The 22,345-nt window shown below is 50.9% G+C and overlaps 1 protein-coding gene and 1 long non-coding RNA gene across 5 annotated transcripts; one reads left to right on the forward strand and one right to left on the reverse strand.

Moving 5' to 3' along the window:
- Positions 1–596: 596 nt before the first annotated feature.
- Positions 597–11,834, reverse strand: LOC141568920 (uncharacterized). The gene is made up of 3 exons (XR_012492241.1): positions 11,673–11,834; positions 10,689–10,816; positions 597–1,159 (listed from the first exon to the last, which is right to left on the reverse strand). It is a non-coding gene; the product is annotated as an uncharacterized LOC141568920 (long non-coding RNA).
- CCDC92B (coiled-coil domain containing 92B) lies at positions 3,248–22,318 on the forward strand. 4 transcript variants are annotated; one of them, XR_012492240.1, is made up of 6 exons: positions 3,251–3,533; positions 11,768–11,920; positions 16,038–16,085; positions 18,454–19,710; positions 19,801–19,854; positions 21,772–22,318. XR_012492240.1 is itself a non-coding variant. In XM_019755456.2 (4 exons), the coding sequence occupies exons 2-4, from the start codon at positions 11,791–11,793 to the stop codon at positions 19,044–19,046; spliced, it is 771 nt and encodes a 256-aa protein (XP_019611015.2). In that variant the 5' UTR covers positions 3,248–3,533; positions 11,768–11,790; the 3' UTR covers positions 19,047–22,318. The 4 variants fall into 4 exon arrangements, 1 of the variants encoding a protein (XP_019611015.2); XR_012492238.1 differs by having other exon boundaries at positions 18,454–19,854; XR_012492239.1 differs by having other exon boundaries at positions 19,801–22,318.
- Positions 22,319–22,345: the final 27 nt, after the last annotated feature.

Below are 22,345 nucleotides of genomic sequence, written 5' to 3' on the forward strand. Positions count from 1 at the left end.
CTATACAGAAACATGGGGGAACAATAATACAATGTGGATTAAAAACAACATCAGATAGTTATGCCATGGAAACAATGTGTAAATATATGCAAGGAAAAAGGGTTTTTTCCTTGAATATGAAAATACTAGAAGATAATTCACAAAATAATACTAGTTGCATTAGGGCAACAAGATTATAGCTACCTTTTTGTTACTGCGTTTCCCAATCTTTCTGAAGTGTAATTCTAACACTTCTCTAACAAAACATAATGTTAAAAAGAACTGACTGTAGGAAGGGGTACATTTAAGGCAAAATGTGGAGCATCATGTGTGGCAAAGCTGATATAAAGTTGGAGCAAAATACAGGGAAAAGGGTGTCACAGGGTACACTAGATCATGAAATATTTGGGGAGCGAGTTGCCCAAGATCACAGAAAGTGGTCTGAAATGGAAGGATTTCAGGCACAGGCAGTGGAACCTCTCAGGATCCCTCCAATGACACCTGGGAGATGAGCTACTGAGCTCTCTGCCCTAGATGGAGGAGGATGTGGGCATGGTTAAGGCAGAGAGGATGTGTCTGAGGCGAAACTGTAGCCCAATATGTACACACACACACACACACACACACACACACACACACACACATCATTCCTCTTGCCATGCTAGTAGTTTAGGAATGATCAATGTATTGCTAGAGACTCTGAAAGTCAGAGCTGAGATTTTAGGGACTATTTTGTCCAAATCAGGCATCTCACCACTAAAGAGAGTACAGCCCTGCCCCAGTTTGATCTTTCATTAGAAGGTGAGCTAGCTAAGAAACGTATCCACAGTAACCTCTGGTTGACTCTACCATGTCAGAGCTCCCAACACACCATCTCTCTAGCCTCAGAATCCAAGGAACCCAGATTGGGTGGTCTTTTGAGGGCCCAGCTGAACTGAGGCCAGGACAATATAGCCAGCGTCTTTGACGATTAGAGGCTACCCCTGTAATACTGACACCTGCCTCTTTGTTGCATAAAGGGGTCTTGGTGCTCACCGATGCTGGAGCCCTCAGTGGGCAGCAGTCCGGAAGAGAACAGCAAACTCAGCCCAAGCCGGCAAGGAAGACTGTGCCAGATATCTTGGTCCTCCAGAATCTTTCTTCACCTTTGTCTACTCTGCCTGTGCCCTGGGAAGTCAATCTGTACAAACAATGTTAATGGACTCCCTTAACTTCTGGCCTCTGATTAAGATTGACTGAAGGAAGCACTAGCAGGGGTTGGGAGGCAGGAAGAGAGGAAGGTTGGCTTATTTATTACTCAGTTCCTTCCCTGACAGTTCAGTGAGGGTCAGTTACTTCCCCTTAAGGAAAATCACAGCCTTCTCCACAAATCCATCCTTTCTGAGTTCCCATAACGGCCTTCTTCTCTTGTCCCTCTAGGCCTAGGGATGCTAATAGCTCTGCCTATCCCTGTCCTTAAACTCTGTCAGCTGCTTTGTAAATAGTCCCTTAACTCTTTTCAAATGATCCATTTTAAATGTCCTGTCTGCTCCCTGCCAGGACACTGACTCATGCAGAGTTGTTACCCAAACAGAACTCAGAAAGGCAGTATTACAAGCTGTCATGAGGAGATGAAGGGACCTTCTAGGCCTTCTCTGCCACCCAGACCTCATTCTCCTAGCTAGCATTCAAGGCACTTAACTTCGCCTAAAGCTCATGACCAGTGTGGGTGCCTTCTGCCACAGCTGGATTCATGTCCTTGCTGAGAGGCGTGACAAACCTCACTTCCAGCCTTGACTGGGCTGGAGCCTGAATCCTGGCTCTGCTGCTTATCAGCTGGGTGGCGTTGACTTTCCAACTCTGAAGTTTCAATGAGATTACATGGGTAAAGTGCTCAGCTCAAAATAATGGTTATCTCTGAGGTGAGATGTGTACTCTTTGTACACTTTAGTTGACTTTGACTCAGGGCAGACAGAGTGAAGAGGGACCACAGAAAGCACAGCGAGAAGCTGGAGTTCCTACAAAGTGGGATTTGAGACGCCTTCGAACAAAATACAAACCCTACTGCCTGTCAAGCAGAAATGACTAAGAGTCATTTCTTCAGCTTTTTGAGGCTTAGAATCTTCCAGGAGCAGCTAAAGCTTCTATCCATTGACACCCAAGCCCATTTAACACTTAAAAGTTGACTAGGGAGGACAGGGAGAAAAGGGATCCATAGAGAAAAAGCAGACAGCCCTTGAGACCACTGAGTTGCTGAGACACCTCCCCCCCCAGGCCCTCGTGCCAGGGTCTCCCAGCTGGGAAGACAAGGAAGAGGACTTCTCTGGATATTTGGCCCAGGAGGTCAGGGCAGGGACTGTTTGGCTGTGAAAAGCCAGACAAGCCCTTTAGTCTGAATCCTCTCAGCTCCTTCCTTAGGTCCCTGAAGGCAAGGGTGGAAATGACTTACCCAGAGAGAGCTCTGAGCCACCAGCCACTCACACAATGTCATCTGGTCCCTTGCCATCATGAGCACAAATGCCTAATGAACACTCAGCACTGTTTTAAGCCCTTTACACATTCAAATTCATTTATTCCTCACAACAACCCAAAGCTCTTAGGTGCTGCATAGACCATCAGTATCCCACTTTACAGATGAGAAGACTGAGGTCCAGGGAAGAGGAAGGTATTGGTAGAGCCAGAATTAGAAGCCAAGCAGCCCAACTTCAGAAGCCTTCCGTGTGCAGTGAAAGTGGATCGACAGCAATATTCTAGACTTTAGAGTTTTTAAAGTATCTACTCTTGGCTCTTGGGACCTTCATGTAAAGGGAAAGAGGATGTCTTATCAACTGAGGCCCAGAGAGGTGATGTGATTCACCCAAGGTCATACAGCTAGTGGAAGGTCTGGGGCAGTTTTGCTGCCAACTAGGCACCGGGTACATTATCTGACCCCTGGCCAGCTCGCCCCTCACCCAACTCTTCCCTGGGCCAGTGGGGGCACTGTGCCAAGGGGTGGGCGGAGGGGCGGAGCGGATCGGGACCTGGCGGCCTGGGCGCTGTCCGCGGTGCTGATCCGCCCGCCTCACCCTTGTTCGCCAAGTGGCCGGCGGGTTCCCGGCATTTCCCTTCTAGCTCCCAGCCAAAGCCAGCTCCACGAATTCGGTGGCCCGCTGGGGTCCTTAGGCCCGGCTCCTGGGGCTCCCGGGGTTTCCCCCTCCCCAGACCGCGGAGCCGCCAGCCTCCCTTCCCCCCCGCCCCGCCCACTGCCCCTCCCTGCCAGTCCCAGGTCCCTCCTCCTCCCCCCTTATCGCTCCCGCCCCCCCCCCAGCTCCCCCCTACGGCTCGTTCGCCAGTTCCGGTCACGTTGCTGGGTGTTTACGCCCGGAGGCCTCCCCGGACGCCCCCTCAGCGCCTTGGAGCCCCCCAGAGCACGGGCCCTGCCGCCCCGCAGCCTCGCAGCAGCTGATGGCGCCACAGCCGGAGCGGGCGCTGCGGAACCCCGAGCGCAGCTAGCGCGGGGAAGAAGAGCGCCTCCCCCACCCAGCCCGGCCCGGACCCAGGGCTCCTCTGGCCTGTAGCTCCCTCAGGTCCCCAAGGTGAGGAAGCTGGTGGGCTTGAGGGGTGGGCGCCGGGGTGACCCCGGGTGGGGAGCAGCACGGCCCGAGCTCCAGCTCCCCTGGGAGGGCTGGTGCGGGGCTGGGCACCGCAGCGCGCCAGGCAGACAGGACCCACGGGCTGCTGGCAGAAGTTGTGCTCCACCGTGCAGACTCGGGCCCTTTCTGGCCCTGGCGGAGAGTCCAGAGCAGCCGAGGTTAAGCCACCGCCACCTCCTGTCGCACACATCTTTCTTTCTGCCTACCGTTTTCTGTCCTGCCTGGAGCCGCTCTTCCCCCTCCGCCTTAGTCTCATATCCCTCCACCTTCTCTGGGAGTCATGTTCCAGGAGTAATCAGGGCAGAACATCAAGACTGAAGGGGGTGGGGGCTCCAGTTTTCCCATATACCCCTCTCCTGTGTGCCTGAATCCTCAGCTTTGCTGATGTTGGGGTCGTGGGATTTTCAGTGGAGTGGGGGAGCCATAGCCTAGGGGTACTGGAGGAGGAAGGGCCTGGAGTGGACAGGAACACAAGACCCCTAGAGAATGTGGCTCCACCAGTAGCCAAGTGCCCCCCCTTACAGAGAGTCTCAGACATTTGTCAAGGGCTGACTTCTTGTTCCCAACTCAAGTCCCCCAGGAGAGCCAAGGACCTGGGGGTGGGGGAAGTGATTATTTTTTAATACATGTTCTTAGTTGCCCTGGTGATTGCCAGTAACATTCAATTCATTCTCCCTGTTTCACCAATATTCCTTGTGCTCCTGTTCCATGCAAGGGATTCCTGAAGACAAAAACCTGCCCTCAGGAAGCTTATGGCTTAGAGCAGAAGACACACACACACACACACACACACACACACACACACGATACATGGTAGAATGCCTGGGGAACACGGTGGCAGGAGAGAGCCAGTCCAGCTCCATGGGGGTGAGGGAAGGCTTCCTGGAAAAGGCAGCATTTGAGCAGGGGAGCGTCCTTCAAGGCTTAAGGAGGCAGAGATGGGGGGGGGGGAATAGTAAGTGAGGGATGTTCACAGGTACGAGGAGAGTTTGTTGTGAGAACAGCAAGAGGTAGAATCCAAAAGAGGAAGAGATCAGACTGCTTTTAGATGGTGAAGAGCCTTAAATGCCAGGGGAGCACCCAGTGGAGTGCTCCTATTTGCCAGGCGCTGTGGGTTGTGTGTATTGGGCAGACTGCTTAACCCCTCCGAGCCTGTTTTCTCATCTGTGGAGTGGATATGTGTACTAACAGAACCTTCGACGTAGGATTATTGTGAAGATAAATGAATTAACACATGTAAAATGCTAAGAACAGTGCCAGCTATTTGTTGTAGTTATTATTATTATAAGTATTATTACCTGTACAATAATAATTATTATGTATTATTACTCGTGCATCCAGATCAGAGAAAGACGTCTTGAGTTCCTACTCTCTCTCTTACTACAGGTCTCAGAGTCAGGTAGTTAAAAGGAATAACAACAAATAAAAATAAAAAACATTTTAATTCATTTACTTGCTCATTTATTAGCACGACTGTCCTACCTAATATGCCTGCCTTGGCAATTAGAATGATGCAAATAATTTTAACATTCTCCTTGAAACAAGAAGGCATACTTAAAGAATTTTAACAAAATGTGGTTATTGAGTGTTCAGAACAGCACAAGGATATTTGTTGACTCGATAAATATTTTCAGTCCCAAAGAGAAAAGACATACTAAGAATGAAATAGAAACTGGGACAAGAGAAGCAGTCAAGGGTGAGAGGTGGCAGATAATGCAAACTCCATGCAAGCAGAAAGCAAGAGTCTTCAGTTCTAGTTCCTCTCCCAGCCACTGCGTGTGCCTGAGGGAGAGATGGGGGTCAGCAGGGGATAGGGGACATTGAACAGACTAAGGGAGGGGGAGTGGTTGGTCACCCAAGGAGAGATTGTATTAGAAAAGTGGTTTTCAAACTTTTGGTTAGCAGGAGCCTTTTCTCCAATGAATTTGTGCACACAAGCCCATAAAAAAGAGGAGTAAAAACAGCAAAGCCTCAAGTCCTGCCCCTTGCACCCAGCCCCTTTGGGCATCATCTGAGACCCCTCTGCAGACCTCGGGGGCTCCATGGAGCAAATTTGAAAATCACCGATTGAGATGATTCTGAAGACTCTTTAGAGCTTTGAGCGCTATGATTCTGTCCTTTCTGTGGTTCTTCCAATCCAAAGAACTGTAAGAACTGGAGAGGGGAGAGAACCACAATTTCCTACTTGCCAAGTCAGTTGTAGGCAGATAGCTGGGAAGGAAAGTGGGTACCCAGAAGCTCCAAAGAGACAAGCAGGAGGTGAAGTTGTTTTCAGGGACCAGGAGCTCAGGCCTTAGAGAGTCAGAATTGTGCCAGGGTCAGAGGGTTCCTGCGCCTGACGCTTTGTCTGCAATTGGGGAACTGAGCACAGAAGGCGCCTCCTACCAACTTCCCAAAGGGGAAAAATATTTGTAACTTTCAGACAGATCAGAAGCATGTCCAAAGGACTTGGAATTAACTCTATAATTAACTCTGTGTTACGGGCCGTTTTTATTTAATTTTTAAAAATGAACTTTTGCCATCGAGCAGGAAAATAAAAAGAAGGACAGGGACAGCAGAGACAACGCAGTTCCTGAGGTAGTTAGGAGAGTGGACAGACGCTTCTGACTTTAACCTGTGAGGTTGGGCATCTCAGACTGGGTGTGGGGAGACGATAGAGCTGATGGTTCTCACCCTTCAGCTGCTGCACTGGCCTGGACCCTCCTCAGGCACGAGGTTCTGAAGCCAGGAGGTTCCGGGGCTGCATTTCTCTGTTAAAACCTGACCTTTTCCCTGGGATGGGCCTTCCAAAGTACACGTGACTCCCCAGCCACACAGAGATCTGTCGTCCCCGGTTCCCCTTTCCCCACTCCATCTCCCGCCGTTCCCCAAACAAACTAAACAATAACGTCTAAGAAAGAATATTTGCCAAGATCATTTGTGACCCAAATTTCTGCCCTGAGAAGAGCAGCCTGCCTAGTTGGAAGCAAATACTCAAGTCCTTCTGCAAAGGCACGGAAACAGCTGGTTGACTCATCGTGTCACTGTGGCCAGGGTCCAGTCTCCAGGGCTGTGTGGAAAAGGCTTTGACTCTCCTGAAACATTTGCACTTCAGCAGCTGGGAATAGACATTTTCTTTCTTCCTCATAAGCACAGGCCCACACACCTTCATCTTCCAGTTACATGCACAGCACACATACAGATTCCAGAAAAGCAAGAGCCCACACATTCAGGCATGCACACAATCGTGCACTCCTTGAGGCATGGAACAGGCACAGGGACCTGTACACACACACACATGCACACACATCTCAACATAGATTTTTCAATAGCAGTGACACAGCTCACCTGTTCCTCCCAAGTAATGCCCCAGGATATCGCACTGCCCGTTTGGCACCTATTTCTCCTTGTCTGAGTCTCTTGAGCACGTCAAATCTAACATGTCTCAGGCTGGAGCTTACCTTCTCTGCAAATCGGCTCCTTCACATCAATTCACCCTGGCTCTGCAAATTCTCTGACTCATATATTCCACCGATATTTACTGGGTATCTCCTGTTTGCCAGATACTGTGCTAGGTGCTAGGGAACAGGAGGAAACAAAACAGTCCATCTTGTATTGCTAACAATCTGGCAGGAGAAACAGACAATAAACAAAAATGCACTATATGCATGTGGTGATGAGCTCATGGGAGAAAAACAATGCGGATTAAGGGTGTGGAGAGTGACAGAGGGCTCTATTTTAAATCAGATAATCAGAGAAGGGCTCTGAGTAGATGACATTTGAACAGAGTCCTGGATGGAGGGAGGGAATTGGCCATGAGGGTATCTTGGTGAGAGGCATTCCTGGCAGAGAGGACAGCACATACAAAGTCCCTGAGGCAGGGGTGAGCTTGGCATATTCAGAAAACAGCAAGGAGGCAAGCGTGGCTAAGATGGAGCCAGCAATGAGAGAATAGTAGGAGATGAGGGCAAACAGAGCCTGGAGCAATTAGGTAGACTCTGGTAAGAACTTTGGATTTGGTTTTAAGCCTGATGGGAAGCCACTGGAGAGTTGTGAGTGAAGGATGGGGTGACATGAGCAGATTTGCTAAAGGAACTGTCGCTGCTGTGTGGAAAACAAAGGCAAGCATAGAAGCGAGAAGCCAGTTAGGAGGCCACTGCAGGGGTATACGAGAGGCTTGGCAGCTGGGCTAGGGAGACGGCAATGGAGGTAGTGAGAACCGATTGGACTCAGGATTTTTTCTGAGGGTAGAGCCAACAGAATTTGCAGATAGATTGGCTGTGGAATACAAAGAAAGAAAGGAATCAAAGATGACTCCTAATCATTTGGCCTGAGCAACTGGGTGAAGAGGCAAATGGCAGCGCTGTTTTTCAAGATGGCAGACAGTAGGCAAGAGCAGGTTTGTAGGAACAACCACAAGGGTTTGGTACTGGGACTTGTAAGTCTGAGGGACCTATTATACATCCAAATGAATGTATTAGGTAGTCAGTCTAGTGTTCCGGGGAGTTAGTTTAGGGGTCAGCATATAAACAGAATTTACAGCTGTAGGATTGGACGAAATCACCTTAGGAGTGATTAGATAGAGAAGGGGTCCAGCGTGAAAGTGGTCTAATGAGAAAGATGAGAATGTGAGGGGGAAATCCAGCAAATGTGCCTTCATACTTGAGGTGCCCAGGCCGGAAAACTGGCAAACATCTTGGACATTCCCCTGCCCATCATCATGACCCATCCAATCCATCCCACATCCTGCCAATTCTACCCCCAAAATATACCTGGAACTTCTTTCTATCTTTACCTCCATCATCTGGTCCAGGCCTCCATCATCTCTCACCTTGACAATGGCTACATTCTCCCAGCTGACCTCCCCGTATCCACTTTGCCCCCTCTAATCTGCCCTCCCCACAGCAACCGGGGTGATCTTTTTAAAATTCAAATCATATTATGTCCCTCCCTGCCTGAAATCCTTTAATAACTTATCAATTCACTTGATATGAATCCAAAATTCTTAATATAGTTTACAAGACCCTGTGTGAGCCTTCCCTTGCTAACCTCACGTCCTGCGAGCCTCCCCTAGTACCTTACACACCAGCCGTCACCAGCAGTTGGTAATGTCTCTGTTTCTCAAAAAGACCATGTGAAGCACTTAGTACAGGGCTTGGCACATAGTAGGTACTCAATAAATGTATTCTATCATTATTATCCCAACTCTGGGCCTTCACAGATGCTGTTTGCTATTTGGGATGTTCTTCCCAGTACTCTTCTAACGCCTACCCCTCCCTCAAGTCTGTGTCACTTTTCTGTTGCCTAACAAATTGCCACAAACTAAGTGGCTTACAACAACATAAAAGCATTTTCTCACAGTCTACAAGGATCGGGAGTCTGGCATTTTTTACCTGAGTCCTCTGCTCCGGGTCTCACAGGCTGAAATCAAGACTAGCTGCATCGCTAACAAAAGGCTCAACTAGGGAGAGATATGCTTCCACGATCTCTTAGGTTGTTAACAGAATTTATTTTCTTGTGGTTGTAGGACTGAAACTCCTATGGTCTTGCTAGCTGCCCGCCAGGGACCATCTTCAACTGCTAGAGGCCTCTTTCAGGTCCTTGCCTGTGGCTTTCCCCACAGCCTGTGTCACAGCATGGCAATTTACCCCTTCAAGGCCAGCAGAATTTCTCTCAGGCTTCAGATCTCTTCCTTCAGTAAGGGCCCTTTGAACTGGCCTGCTGAGAACAATCTCCCTTTTGATTAACTCAAAGTCAGTTGATTGGAGGCCTCAATTACACCTGCAGAATCCCTTCATCTCTGCATTAACCTAATCACAGGAGTGAAATCCATCAGAATTCACAGTCCCACCCACACCCAAGGTAAGGAGATAAAACAGGAGAGTGAGACTACCACAGGCTGAGAATCCTGGGGGCCATCTTAGAATGCTATCTGCCATGAAATCTCTGCCTAAAGTCACTTCCTCAAAGATACCTTCTCTGACCCCAAATGTCAAATAGGTTTCACTTTATATGCTTTCACCTTACCCTGTAGGTTTCTTTCATGGTCCCTATCACATTGTAATTGTACACTTCTTTGTATTATTATGTTTGTTTGATGCATTATTTACTTGTTTGATTCTCTCCCCTTCGCCCTGTGAGCTTCATGAGAGCAAAGATTTTGTTTTGTTCATCACAGTGACCCTGATACCCAGCATAACAGTTGGCGATAGTCAATCATTGAATGAATAAATGACGAACAAATGAGCAAATCCAGACAGGGATTAACCTACACTCACACACTGAACAGAGAAGAGAAGGGACGTAGCACTGATTCAGCCAGGTCCTGTGCTAAGTGCTCCATCCATTTTAATTTCATTTAATCCTCACAGCTGTCCTAGAACTGTTAGAACCGTGTTTCCCCAAAATAAGACCTAGCCGGACAATCAGCTATAATGCGTCTTTTGGAGCAAAAATTAATATAAGACCGGTCTTATTTTACTATAAGACCAGGTCTTGTATAATATAATATAATACAATACCGGGTCTTATATTAATTTTTGCTCCAAAAGACACATTAGAGCTGATTGTCCAACTTGGTCTTATTTTCAGGGAAACATGGTATTAGTAGCCTCATTTTACAGAAAGGGGGTAAAAAGGTTCAGAGGGGTTAACTGTCTTGCCCAAAGTCACACAGCAGGTAACTGAAAGACCCATGATTTAAACTGGGGATTGTTCTCAGTGTAAATGTGGAATATTCTTAGGATTCAAAAGATTTGGTTGGACAATTGGGTCTGCCACCACTTATTGACCATGTGAACTGGCATAAATCACTTCAGCTCTGAGTCTCTGTTTGTTTGTGAAATGAGGTGGCATACCTACTGAAGGGTGGTTGGCAGAAGTAAGATAATGTCTATACAGTTCCTCAAACATAGCAGATTGTCAGTAAATGTAGCCAGTGATACCCACAGGCCAAAAGGCCACCCTCTGCTGAAATGAAAGACCTATTTGGTTGGACTCTGGTGTCGGGGGGACACAAGGGAAGGAAGTCCAGAAAGAGAAGCCTATGAATGTGAGGGTCTCAGGTAGACCTGCTTGGGGTGACCCTATAAATGAGAATCTGCATTTGCAGAGACTTACATGGAAGCCCATTGGGAGGGGACCATTTGCTGAATGGAGCCATCCATCTATCCATGGGCCTTCTTCTCCTCTGTCCAGGGAATTCCTGGGGCAAGTGGAGGCAGTTCCTTCAAAAGTTTAGGGAGTCCCTGGCAGAGAAGGTATGAGCTGAGTGCTGGGTTCCAGAGGTCTGGACCTCCACTGCCCCCCGCCTCCTGTTTTTGCCCTCTGCCTCTCTTTTCCAGGATGCCGATGACCACAGGAAAGACTGACTGGGAAATGGGAGGGGCCAGAAGAGGGCGCCCTGAAAGGCCAGGACATCTTTAGGATTCAGGGATGCAAACCTCCCCCTTCCATCAGTGTCTTAGGTTTCATTTCCCCCATGGATTCCCTGCATGGGTCTCCTTAGCACCCTCTCCCATTCCTCTTTTAAAAAAGAACTCCACCACCTGCCTTCAGCCCACAGTTAGTGTTAGTAAAACATTCATCAGATCTTCCTCCTCCCTGACCTAGAGGAGCCCAGAGCTCTGGGTTGGGGTTAAGTCAGAGAAATGGAGTTCAACTGGGAGAGGGTGTTCTCAGAACCACCCTGCTGCCCTGCCAGGTGAGGGTGGCTCATGAGCTGGGATGCTTACAGGATGGCAGAGCTGGAAGAGACCTCAGGGTTTTTTTTTTATTCCAAACTAAGAGAGAAATCTTAGTTTAGCCCTGAGAAAACCAAAAGCCCAGAGAGGGAAAGAGCTTGCCTAAAGTCACACAGCTGGTTAAGAAGCAGACTAGAACCCATCTCTGTCTCTCTTTACTGACTTTGCTGCTCCATTGGTTTTCCTCTCTGAGAAGTAAAGGAGACCATGGGGCAAGGGAGTGAAGCGATTTCCCTCTGGACCTCTGGTTTTTCATCTGTTAAATGGGAATAATTATATTTCCCTGCCAACCCACCCACATGTTCGTGAAGCTTTGGTGAGTAAATACAGGGGAAATGACCATAAAGGCAGAATCATCTACCTGGTGGCAACAGGACCTGAGATTGAAGGACACTGTGAGGGATCTGAGGGCAGATGGAACCAGAAGATGTGGGTTCACTTTGTCCTCCTCCCCAGGTGGGGCCCAGGCCTGGGTTTCCATGGATACCATGTCCCTGGAGCATCAGATCCAGAGTGTGCAACGCCACATCAGCTTCCTGAAAAAAGAGCAGATGGCCTTGCTGCGAGACCTGCACCTGGAAATCCTGAGGCTGCAGAAACGCTGCTCAGGTGAGGCTGGGAAGGATGGCTGGGGGGTGGGGGCAGGGCGGGCAGGGGCGACTGCCAACATCATAATCATTTGTCTCCAAAGGGGTGCCCACCGTGAGTCTCTCTGAGCCTCACAACAATCCTTCCAGGTGGGTGTTCATCACCCCTTTTTCTGGATGACGGAACTGAATCTTGGGGAGATGAGATACAAGTTTCAGGGCAAAGGGTTCTGGTTCGGTAATGGAGGGAAACCTGGAGTCCATTCCTGGGGATTTCCTGTCCTTTTCTATCACATGTTCACCCAGCATCTCCCAGCCCTAAGAAGTCCTTGGTCTAGTTGGGGAGACACACACGCACAGGGAATATTAAGAGGTATAGAAAATAAATAGGGCCAATGGGAGTTCATGGGTAGGATCCTGTACAGCTTGAGGCATGGGTAATGGGAGAGGAGACCAGGAATCCCAGGTTCCCCAGAGAAGAGAAGCATTTCACTCTCTGAAGGCTGAGTAAGATTTAGACATACTGAGACATTACATGGGAATGAGGGTAGAGAAAACATTCCAAATGAAAGGAACAGCATGACCAAGTACAGAGGTAGGAAACCAAAAGCTTAGGGAAACTTCTATTTGATGGATAAAGCTGAGCTTAAAGGAGCAGGGTGAGAAATACGGCTGGAGCCAGATCATGGAAGACCTTGAGAAATATCAGGACAGCTAAGAATTTGGCCTGTCCTCCTGGGTAGTGAAGGTTTTGAGCAACATAATGCTGCATTAAGAAACTCAACCTGGCAGTTGTATGGAAGATGAATTGGTGGGAGAGGGAGGCAGGGAGGCTAGTGACAGAGCTGATGAAATGGTCCAGAAGAGAGATGAAGGGGGATAGAAAGGAGAGGACCAGTGGGAGGCAGATGGAAGGAAAGTACTTGGCAACCAGTTGGGTTTGTGAGCAAGACAGAGGAAGGCACCAAGGACAAAGCTAAACCCGGGGCCTGACCTCCCTCTTGGACTTGAGGCCTCAGCTGCCTGGCCCTCTCAGAGGCCTGCCTCTGGCCTAGGTGCTCACTCAGGCTGAGTCTCCAAGTGCAGGCTTTAGAGCCAATGACTCACAGAATGTCTCAGCTGGAACAGCTCAACCTCCTCATTGTACAGGCAGGTAAACTGAGGCCCAGAGAGAGAGAGAGAGAGAGGGCAATGTTAGTGGCAGAGCCAGGATTAGAACCCAGAGCTCCCAGTCTTACGTGCCTCTGCAGCTTTCTGCACATTCTGTCCCCAAAATGTTCAGACTTCTACCTCTTTTCCAGCCCCTCCCTGTGCATGGGAGGCTCCCCATTTCCCAGAGGGAAACTGAGGCCCAGAGCATTTGAACACCCTGCCTGGCTTCTAACTTTGTCATGGGAAACCAGTAGTCCTGACTGTCGGCCCCACAGCTTCCTCTGGCTCCGTATGCACTGGCCACATTCCAAGGCCAGGCTCCCTGCAATCTCCCCCAAAGCCTGGACAGCAGCCATGGCCAGTCCCACGCCAACTCACCCTGCCTGATGCCACTTTTTCATTGCAGTAGCATTAAAGGAACGTTGAGATGAGTGAACCCTAAGACCCAACAGCTCTTCCTGTAATTTCTTTTTGCTTTGCCCTGTTTCTGAAGACCTGGGTCCTTCCATTCAGGACACAGGCCAAGATCCCAAGAAAGTGTAATAGGCAGGAACAGAGGGCCCTTGGCCCCCACCACCTTTCTCAAATGGGTATGGACCTGCAGCCTCTTGGTTATAGATTAAGGAGATAAAAATAACTCTGGGCTGGCCTGGGGCAGCCACTCTTGGGCCTGAAATGACTGAGTAAGGCCCTCCCTCTAAGGGGTGGGGGATTGAGGAGGAGAAGGGAGCAGAACACAAGAGAAGACTTTTTTAAAAAAAGTAAATTCAAGAGGGACTCAGAGGCTGGGAAGGGGAGGAGGGGAGAGGGGAGGGGTTGGTGCAGGAGCAAAGGGGACAGGGCTGCAGGGAGAGCCTGCCAAAAAGGGGTGACAGCTCAGAACGAAGGGCTTGACAGGTGGGTGGTGGGGCAGCTAGATGATAACAAGAACTGACCCTACGTATTATTCAGCACTGACTCAGCCCTGGGCTGAACCCTCTGTTTATTTTCTCTCATTTAATCCCAGCAACAGCCCCTTGTGTGGCAGGTGTGATTTTTGTCTCCGTTTTGCAGATGAGAAAACTGAGGCTCAGCTCAAAGAGCTGCTGTCACTGGCCCAAGATCACACAGTGTGTCTGACCTCACAGCATGCTCATCTAAACCTTGAGGACTCTGACCAGAAGATGGGCAGAGAGATTTGATGGGATGGGGGAGTGGGGTCCAGCTGGGATTCTATCTCCCCTCCCCCACTCCTGTGGTTAAGGTTAGAGGAAAAACCAGCCCAAAAAGAATTAGTGGCAGAGCCAAATTCCCTTGGGCTATGCCCCTGAATCTAGTCCAGGGTCCCTTGGGCTACATAGCAGGGCCTTGGAGGAGGGGCCAAGTTGGCCCCAGGAAGCCCTGGGGATGGAGGCATCAGTCCTCCCAGGGTCCTCAGGGAGGAGGTTCAAACTCCAGTCACAGCAAAAGGCCCAGGTACCCCGGTTCTCCATCTCCTAGCAATAGCTGGCCTCCCCAGAGCCCCTGGTCTCTAGAAGAGCTGGGTGAGGGCAGAGAGCAGGGGCAGGCAGAGGGTCCACAAGGCTGTCTCTGTAGGTGCTGCTGTGTGCTGGTCCCAGAGACATGTTACCTGCCTCCACCCCCAGGTTCACACCTCCTTTTGGGCACTAGACTGCACCCTTTCAGGTACACACAGGTGCTCCTGAATAAGTGCCCTCACACAGGAAGCTATGACTCCCCACCTCCCTGGTACCCCTTTCCCCAACACCTGGTGGAGTTGGGGAAAGGTGGGTAGGACTGGAAAAATGATCAAACTCAGCTGGCTGAAGGGTGGGGCGTTCTGGGCTGTAAGTAATGGGGACTGGGAAGACAGACAGGCAGAGAGGTGGGGGCTGGGGTGCTCTACTGCTCAGGGAAAAAGTGCTCCTACACCAGCGCCCTTGGCGGGCTCCTTGGCTGCCCCGCCCCACCCCTCAGCGCCAAGCCACACACCGTGCCAAGTACCATGCAGGCTTTCCATCACCAGGTGGCGCTGTGCTCCGTGAAGCCCTTTTCCTTGTCTGGTGGAATACGATGGAAGCCGGGCTTGGAAAGGGGCAGGGCTGATATTCAAAAAATAACATTGGCACAGCAGTGCTGGCTGTGAAAACAGCGAAACGCATGTGTCCTCTGGGTAAATAACCGCTACTCTGAGTCCTGCTCCAGTGATCCAAGCAGCCCAGGACCCTCCAGGCTTCCCAGATCCACCAACTAAACACTAGAGGGGTCTTCCAAAATGGCTCTAATTGGTTGGCATGTTAAATATTTATATATCACCTCTGGGAAGGGGCAAATACTCCTCCAACCCCCAAAGCAAGCCAGGCTTCTCAATCCCACCAGAGTTAAACTAATCCCGAAATCCAGGCCATAGAGCATGCACTGGAAAGATCCCTGGGCTTAGAATCAGGCAGATCAGACTCAGGCTATGCCTTGACACCTCTCTTCATCTCTTCCCTCACTGGGCTGTAGTAAAATAGGTAACTGTTTCCCCAAAAATAAGACCTAGCCGGACAATCAGCTCTAATGCATCTTTTGGAGCAAAAATTAATATAAAAATTAAAATTAATATAAAATTAATATAAGACCCTGTCTTATTTTACTATAAGACTGGGTCTTTAATATAATATAATGTAGTATAATATAGTATAACATAACATAATATCCGGTCTTATTTTCCTATAAGACTGGGTCTAATATAATGTAATATAATATAATACCCGGTCTTATATTAATTTTTGCTCCAAAAGACACATTAGTTTATTGTCTAGCTAGGTCTTATTTTCAGGAAAACACAGTAGGTATGTGGGGGCGTAATATGGATGGTTTCTAAGGATCTTTACTGACATTTTTACTGAGCTGTGATTCCCTGATATCTCTCTCTCTCTCTCTCTCTCTCTCTCTCTCTCTCTCACACACACACACACACACACACACAAGCGCGCGACTACCTTTTTTTTCTCTCCCCGCAGAACTGACCCATGACCTGGAGATGAGAGAGGCCCAATCTCACCAGCAAGGTAAGAGAAGGATGACTGATGGGGAAGTGCCCTGGGAGCGCAATGGCTCACCTTTTCCCCACCACTTAGTAGGATCCAAGCCTTCTCTGTCCTCCATCCAGACTTGGGGACAGCCACTCCTCAGCTTGTTGAGCACAGTGCAGGATGTCAGCCCCACTTGCCCACTAAGCTGGATGACCTTGTGCAGTGGACGACCTGCACCACCATACATAGTGCCCTGTATCCATGTCTGTGGCCAAAGTAGGAAAAGGAAAGCAGGAAGGAGATGGCATCCAGGAAGTCCACCTGGCCAAGTTCATTCCTCTCTGAAACCTACCTCCTCAGTCTTTCCCATGTTGCACAAGTGATTCCCATGGCCAGTGTCCATATCCTTCAAGATGCTGAGTGTCAAGATGCAACACAATGGCATATGGGGTCCTTGACTTCAACAACTTTAGCCTAGATGAGGAAAAAGTAGACACACGCGTATTAGCAAATCCTTCATTTTTACAAAAGCATGACTTCTTGCCCATGTAGCCATTCCACTAAAAGACTTTTTTACAGATTATGACTTCAGCCATAAAATGCAAGGTGGGGTGGAGAGATGGTGTTCAGTGGGGACAGAGTTTCAGTTTTGCAAGATGAAAAATTTCTAGAGATCTGATGCACAACATTGTGAGTACACTTAGCACAACTGAACCATACACTTAAAAATGTTTAGAACAGTAAATTTTATGGGGTTTTTTTAACACAACTTAAAACTATTTTTTTTTTAATGGAAGGGGTTGCATTGTTGAGATCTTAGTCACCAGATTGTATGATCTCTGAGATCTAGGACTGGGTGGCACCCATTGTCTCGAAGTGTACCACACATTACCTGACGTGGAGAGGGACTCTGTTGGTGCTTAATTAAAAATGAATCACAAAAATAGTCTTTCTTAGCCAGGAGAGATTTAAGAGTGGACTCCTGCCATACTGATGTGCTGCTTATACAACTAGAGCAACACGACGTGAGTTAGCGATGGGGAAGGCTGGAAGCTTAAGGTAAAAGGGTAGGAGCCCTACAAATTGCTTTGAGTATTCGTGCATAAGAATCTAAACACTTATGGACTTGAAGGAATTCTACCCACTTCTTTTAAGTGGCAACCATGGGCTACCTCTTGGTGCCTAGGTACTTGGGAGGAAGGGGGCACACATCCCAGACACCAAGTAAGGACAGTTCTGTGACAACAGTAGCTTTCACTCCAGCTGTTGCCCTTCCTCTAAAAGGGTTTTGGGGGTTCTCTGGACTGAAGTCACTGCCCCAGTGTCCCGGTTTTTATCTTCTCTCAGTGGGCTTGAGAGCTCTCTTTGTTTTCTTTTTCTATGAAAATCACTTGGTGACTCCATTCCAGTCACCTTTTACCTACCTTTTGTCACCTTTCAGCTACCTGTGTCCCTATACTCACTCACATGTGCCAATCCTGGGATGCTTTCCTGCTGAAATGGAGCTTATGATCCAGGAGGCAGGGGTCCTCAACTCTGGGGGTCCATTAGAGTCACCTGGCAAGATTTAAGTAGTGCCAGTTCCCAGGTCCATCCCAGAGATGCTGACTCAACTGGTCTTTGGGAGGGGCCGAGAAACTACATTTTAAAGTTCTATGGGTGGTTCCAATGTATATCCCGGGTTGAAACCCAATGCAGGGGGCAAAAGCAAACAATAGACAAGTAAACAAAAAATTACGAAATGTAATAAATGCTCTGTCTCTGAAGGAAACAAGGTTGGGGCACACTGACTTCTTCTGCCCACACTCCCAGTTCTTTCAGCCCCTTGCTCTTGCATGTTTCTCCTGCCACAGGCTTTTGCACAAGTTGTTCCCTCTGTCTGAAGCACCCTTCTCTCCCCTCTCCACTACTTAACTCCCATGCATCCTTCAGATCCTACCTAGCCCAAGTCGCTATTCTGCTGAGGAGACTTCCATGATTAAGTCACATTCTCATGTTAGTCAGGGCATTGGCACATGACTAACCTCGCCTTCGTTTGTGATTCCGTCCTGTACCTCTCCCCCAACGCTTGATGAAACTTCATGAGAATGTTTTCTTACCCACCATATCCCCAGTGCCTAACATGGTGCATATAGTAAGGGCTCAACAAATATTTATGGGGTGAGTAAATGGTCAGGAAATGTTTTGCATTTAAGCTGAAATCTGAAGAATTAGGGGAGAGTTCAAGCAGACGGTAGGATGGACGCAAGGGCCCCGAGGAAGAAAAAATACTGCTTGCGTAGCCGTGGGGAGGGAGAGCCGGACAGGACGTGTAGCTGGGGAGTCAGAGGCCGTTGTTATGAAGATGGGTGAGCTGTGCGGGTTCGGCCCGGCGGGGACTATCACCTCTATCTCCCTTTTCCAGAGGCGACGTCCCGGGAGTTGGAGAGCAAGTGCCGCACGCTGGAGTCCCAGCTGGCGGAGCGGTCTGCGGCCAATGCGGAGCTGCGGCGGGAGGTGGCGCAGCGCGAGGCGCTGGTGTCCGCGCTGCGCTGCAGCCTGCGCGCTGAGGAGCGCCGCTTCCTGGAGGAGCTGCGTCGCCGCAGCCACCGCGCCACCGTTCTGGGCACCGAGCTGCAGAAGCACACCGAGGCGGCCGCCTACCTCTCCTGCCAGCTGCATGCCGCGCGCCAGAGACTGCAGACACCACGCCCAGGCCCCGTCGCCGCGGTCGCCGCCGAGTCCCGGCCCCGCCGGCGCGCTCAACGGGCCCGCCGCCAGCCCGCCGCGGAGGCCGCCTCCAAGGGCCCGGGTCGGGACTGGGCTTCCTGGGACCGCGCGGGCGGCCTCCTGGATGACGCCGACCCCATGCCCGACCCCGCGCTCTTCCTCTACGCCCGGAGGCCCCCGCGGCCCAGCGGCCGCAGCCCCCGCCAGCCGCCTCCCCAGGAGCCCCCGGACCAAGCTGACCCACTGGCTGCACCCAGCCCGCCCAGTGCGCCGGGGGCCCCCGAGTAGGCACGGGGCTGGCGGAGTGGAGAGTGGGGGTGGCCGGCCCCCGCCTAGGGACGCAGCCCGGGCCACACAGGCAGATCCCGGGGGCCGAGGGAGCCGGCCACTCCCCCAGGGAGCGGGCAGAGGTGGCCCCGGCTCCTCCATCCGTTCCAACCGCCCCGCCTTTTGTATTTCCCACCGTCTCCGAAGCTTCGAGCTCTCCGCTCCCGCGAAGGCATTCCTCCACGGGACTCCGCCAGCGCACCTTTTTTGTAGAGGACTAGCAGTACTGATCCTTATCTGGTTCCCACCCTGCCACTGGGAGGGAAGGAGGTGGGGGTCGCGCCATGCCCCGGGAAAGCTGACAATCGTTTGGCAGGAGGGGGAAGGCTGGGCTGGCCTACAGAAAGGAGCCAGAGTGGCACTTAGCACCCCTAGGCCTTCCAACCTGTCCCCACCCCGCGACCTCCCCCAGCCCCGCACGGCTGCTCTTCCCGCCAAGCCTTCCTCCAAGGAGAGGCTCGGGTTCAGGGGCTAGAGGCTGGACCTTTTCCTCGGAAGCCGCTTCTCCTCCCTCTACCCCGCAGATAGGTCCTTACAGGTGAGCACCGAACACTTTAGAAGACACCTCCTCCCAGAGACCCTGGTGGGGAACGTGTGGCCTGATGGAAGTTTGAACTTAAGGAAGGTAGCACCCACAGACCCTTAGAGAGGATTACAGGATGGGTTTGGTGGCAGAGCCTGGTTTAGAACTGTCTTCTGCTGGGTTCCTCCACAGGACACCAACTGAGATTCAGACTGGGAGCTGTGTTGGTGAAGTGAGGGGACGCTGGTGAGTTGGCTGCCCTGTCAGGCCGGTGGAGGGGCAGAAACTGCCTTCAGGAGGTAGCTGGGAATCTGAAGGTGCCCTGGGAGTTGCCTAGTCCTGTTTATTGGTGCTAATTTTGCCCAGCTTCCTAATTAGCTGGGTGCACCCAGAGGCTGGAAGAAGGGCCCAGTTTCTTGGAAGTGGCAGTTGTTGATAGAGGTCTGACAGTGGTGGGGTGCTCTGTGCCCTTCTATTTAGGTTGGGGAGTGGTGAAATGGAAAGTGGAATGCCCCACCTCCTAACTGCATTTCTCCCCAGCTCCCCTCTCATGACCAAAGGCAGTTCTAATCCAGCTCATTGCCTTCACCCCACCCCAAGCCCAGCCTCGAAAGAAGGACAAAACCATAGAACCCCCATCTTCCCTGCCCCATGCCATCCCTCCTCTGTTGGTCCCTCATTGAGTCCTAAGTGCCTGTGAGGTCATCCAGGGGCTGCAGAGGGAGGACATGGGGCAGGGAGAGGCCTTTACCTCACAAACATCCCATCCTGGCACATCCTGACCCTGGTTGAGGCTGAGCTTTCTGTGTGTCACCCAGGGATCCGTGAGATGAGCAGAGCCAATGACTAGGGGTGATGAGCCCTTCTCCCATCACAGCCCCCATGAGGAAGAGGGGGAGAAATCCCCATGCATACCCTCTTTGACTCTGTGACAGGGAGCAGGAAATAGCACACTCCCAGCCCACACTGACACAGTCCCCTCCCCGGCCTGTGGCGCTCGGGACTGCTGAGACCACTGAGCAATAACCAGCCTGGTCTAGGTGTCCAGCTACTGGGATGCAGAGGTCACGGTGTGGGCATCCTTGGCACAAACATTGCTCTCCAGTCTAACTTGGGCCACAGGAGTGGCCTAGGGGCCTTGCTCTGCCTGCCCCCCTCCTGAACCCCCACTCCTTCTAGTCTCTGTGGTTGTGCCTCTGCTCTCTGTCTCCCCTCAAGTGTGTGTAACTCACTGTACCCTCACTCTGTCACCTCCCTTTCAGAGTGTGTCTGTATGAGGAGGCCTCTCTCCTCTCTTGGCTGCACTCACTTGAAGGGGCCCAGAGGACTGTGGGAAGGAGGGAAAGGGTAACTTTCTGGAGGTGTCTACCCAGACCCTCATGTCCCATAACCTCACTTTTGGGGTTAACAGGGTGACTTTGCTACGTCAATTCTTCTACAGAGATGACAAAGTACTTTATCCACCCACCCACCCACCCACGAAAAGCCATAGTTACGCCCACCTGGCCTACCCCCCAGCTCTATAGCAATAGCCCTCTTCCCCTTTTCCTTCTGAACCCGAGCTGTCCATTGGGGACCCCTACCATACCCCAAGCCCAGGGATCCTCAGGTGACCTACCTGCCTCTCCCCAAGTGACCCCCATCAGCACCTCTCAAGTCCTGTCTCGCTTCCAACAACCAGTGATAATGACACTTAATTGTGTGTGGAGTGCTTGGAGATACCCCAGATGAAAGTCCTGAGTGCTGGGGCGGCTGACTAGACTCTCAGCTGCGGTGTTGGGGGTGCCTGGGAAAGGAAATAAGACAACCCTCCCCGCCCTACTCAGCCAGCTAGGGAGGGGAGGGGCAGAGGCAGATGCAAGGCTTCCAATTTTAACAGACATTCCCCTTCCCCACCCCTCACCTGGAAATAATGGGCTAAAGACTTCCCTCCACCTGCCTCCCCTGGAGTTTGGAACAGAACCCTCAGGGCAGCAGAATGGAACTTGAAGTCAGTGGCCTAGGCTTGGCCTCAGGGGTCCCAGAACTCAGCCTCAGGGCCTGGAAAGGCCCTGCCCGCTTTCCTAGCCTGGGGAACCCACCCTCCCACAAGCCCCTGGAACACCTAGGTGACCAGAAGGGAAAGGATTGTTTCTCCCCCTCCTCCCCTCTTGTCTACTGCAGGGATCCCCATTGGGGGAGGGGCATGGTGACATGGACAGTCAGGGGTCCTAGTTGGAGCTCCAGCCACCCCCCAAATGTGGACAGACCTAGGAAGGAGAGCTGAAGCTGGGGACACCTCCCTGATCTGGAAACCAGCCAGAGACCAGTGGGCAAAACAGCGTGAGGCTCTGTACCCCGACCCCCTCCATATCCCACCCAGAGTGGCCTGCAGTTTGGAGGACCAGTTCAAGGCTGAAATGGGGTAGCTCTTCGTCAAACAAGCAGCAGAATGGAGGCCTCCTTTGTGGAGAGGAAGGAGGCCTAGAGGGTATGGAACCGCATCTCAGCACAGAGAGCCAGGATCTGTAAGCGCCTGCTCGCTGAGGTGCCAGCCTTGAATGGGGGACACGCAGGGTAGGGCAGAGGCATCCTGCTCCAAATTCTCTGTTGGCTGTGCTTTTTAATCCAATGCTTTTCAGAGTGTAGTCACTCACCCACAGAAATAGAGCCCTATGTGTTAGGGGTGACTGTCATATGCCTTATTCTTAATAAAATATCTGAAAAACAAGCCAGACCTCTTCTCTGTGGCACTCCG

Source organism: Rhinolophus sinicus, linkage group LG15 (genome assembly GCF_036562045.2).
Source record: "Rhinolophus sinicus isolate RSC01 linkage group LG15, ASM3656204v1, whole genome shotgun sequence".
In the NCBI taxonomy this organism is placed as follows: Eukaryota; Metazoa; Chordata; class Mammalia; order Chiroptera; family Rhinolophidae; genus Rhinolophus; species Rhinolophus sinicus.

Excerpts from the sequence above, each read along its gene's own strand:
- CCDC92B (XM_019755456.2), top strand. The coding sequence starts at position 11,791 with ATGGATACCATGTCCCTGGAGCATCAGATCCAGAGTGTGCAACGCCAC. Across the intron at positions 11,921-16,037 it reads GCTGCAGAAACGCTGCTCAG|AACTGACCCATGACCTGGAG; the intron begins GTGAGGCTGGGA and ends CTCTCCCCGCAG. Across the intron at positions 16,086-18,453 it reads GGCCCAATCTCACCAGCAAG|AGGCGACGTCCCGGGAGTTG; the intron begins GTAAGAGAAGGA and ends TCCCTTTTCCAG.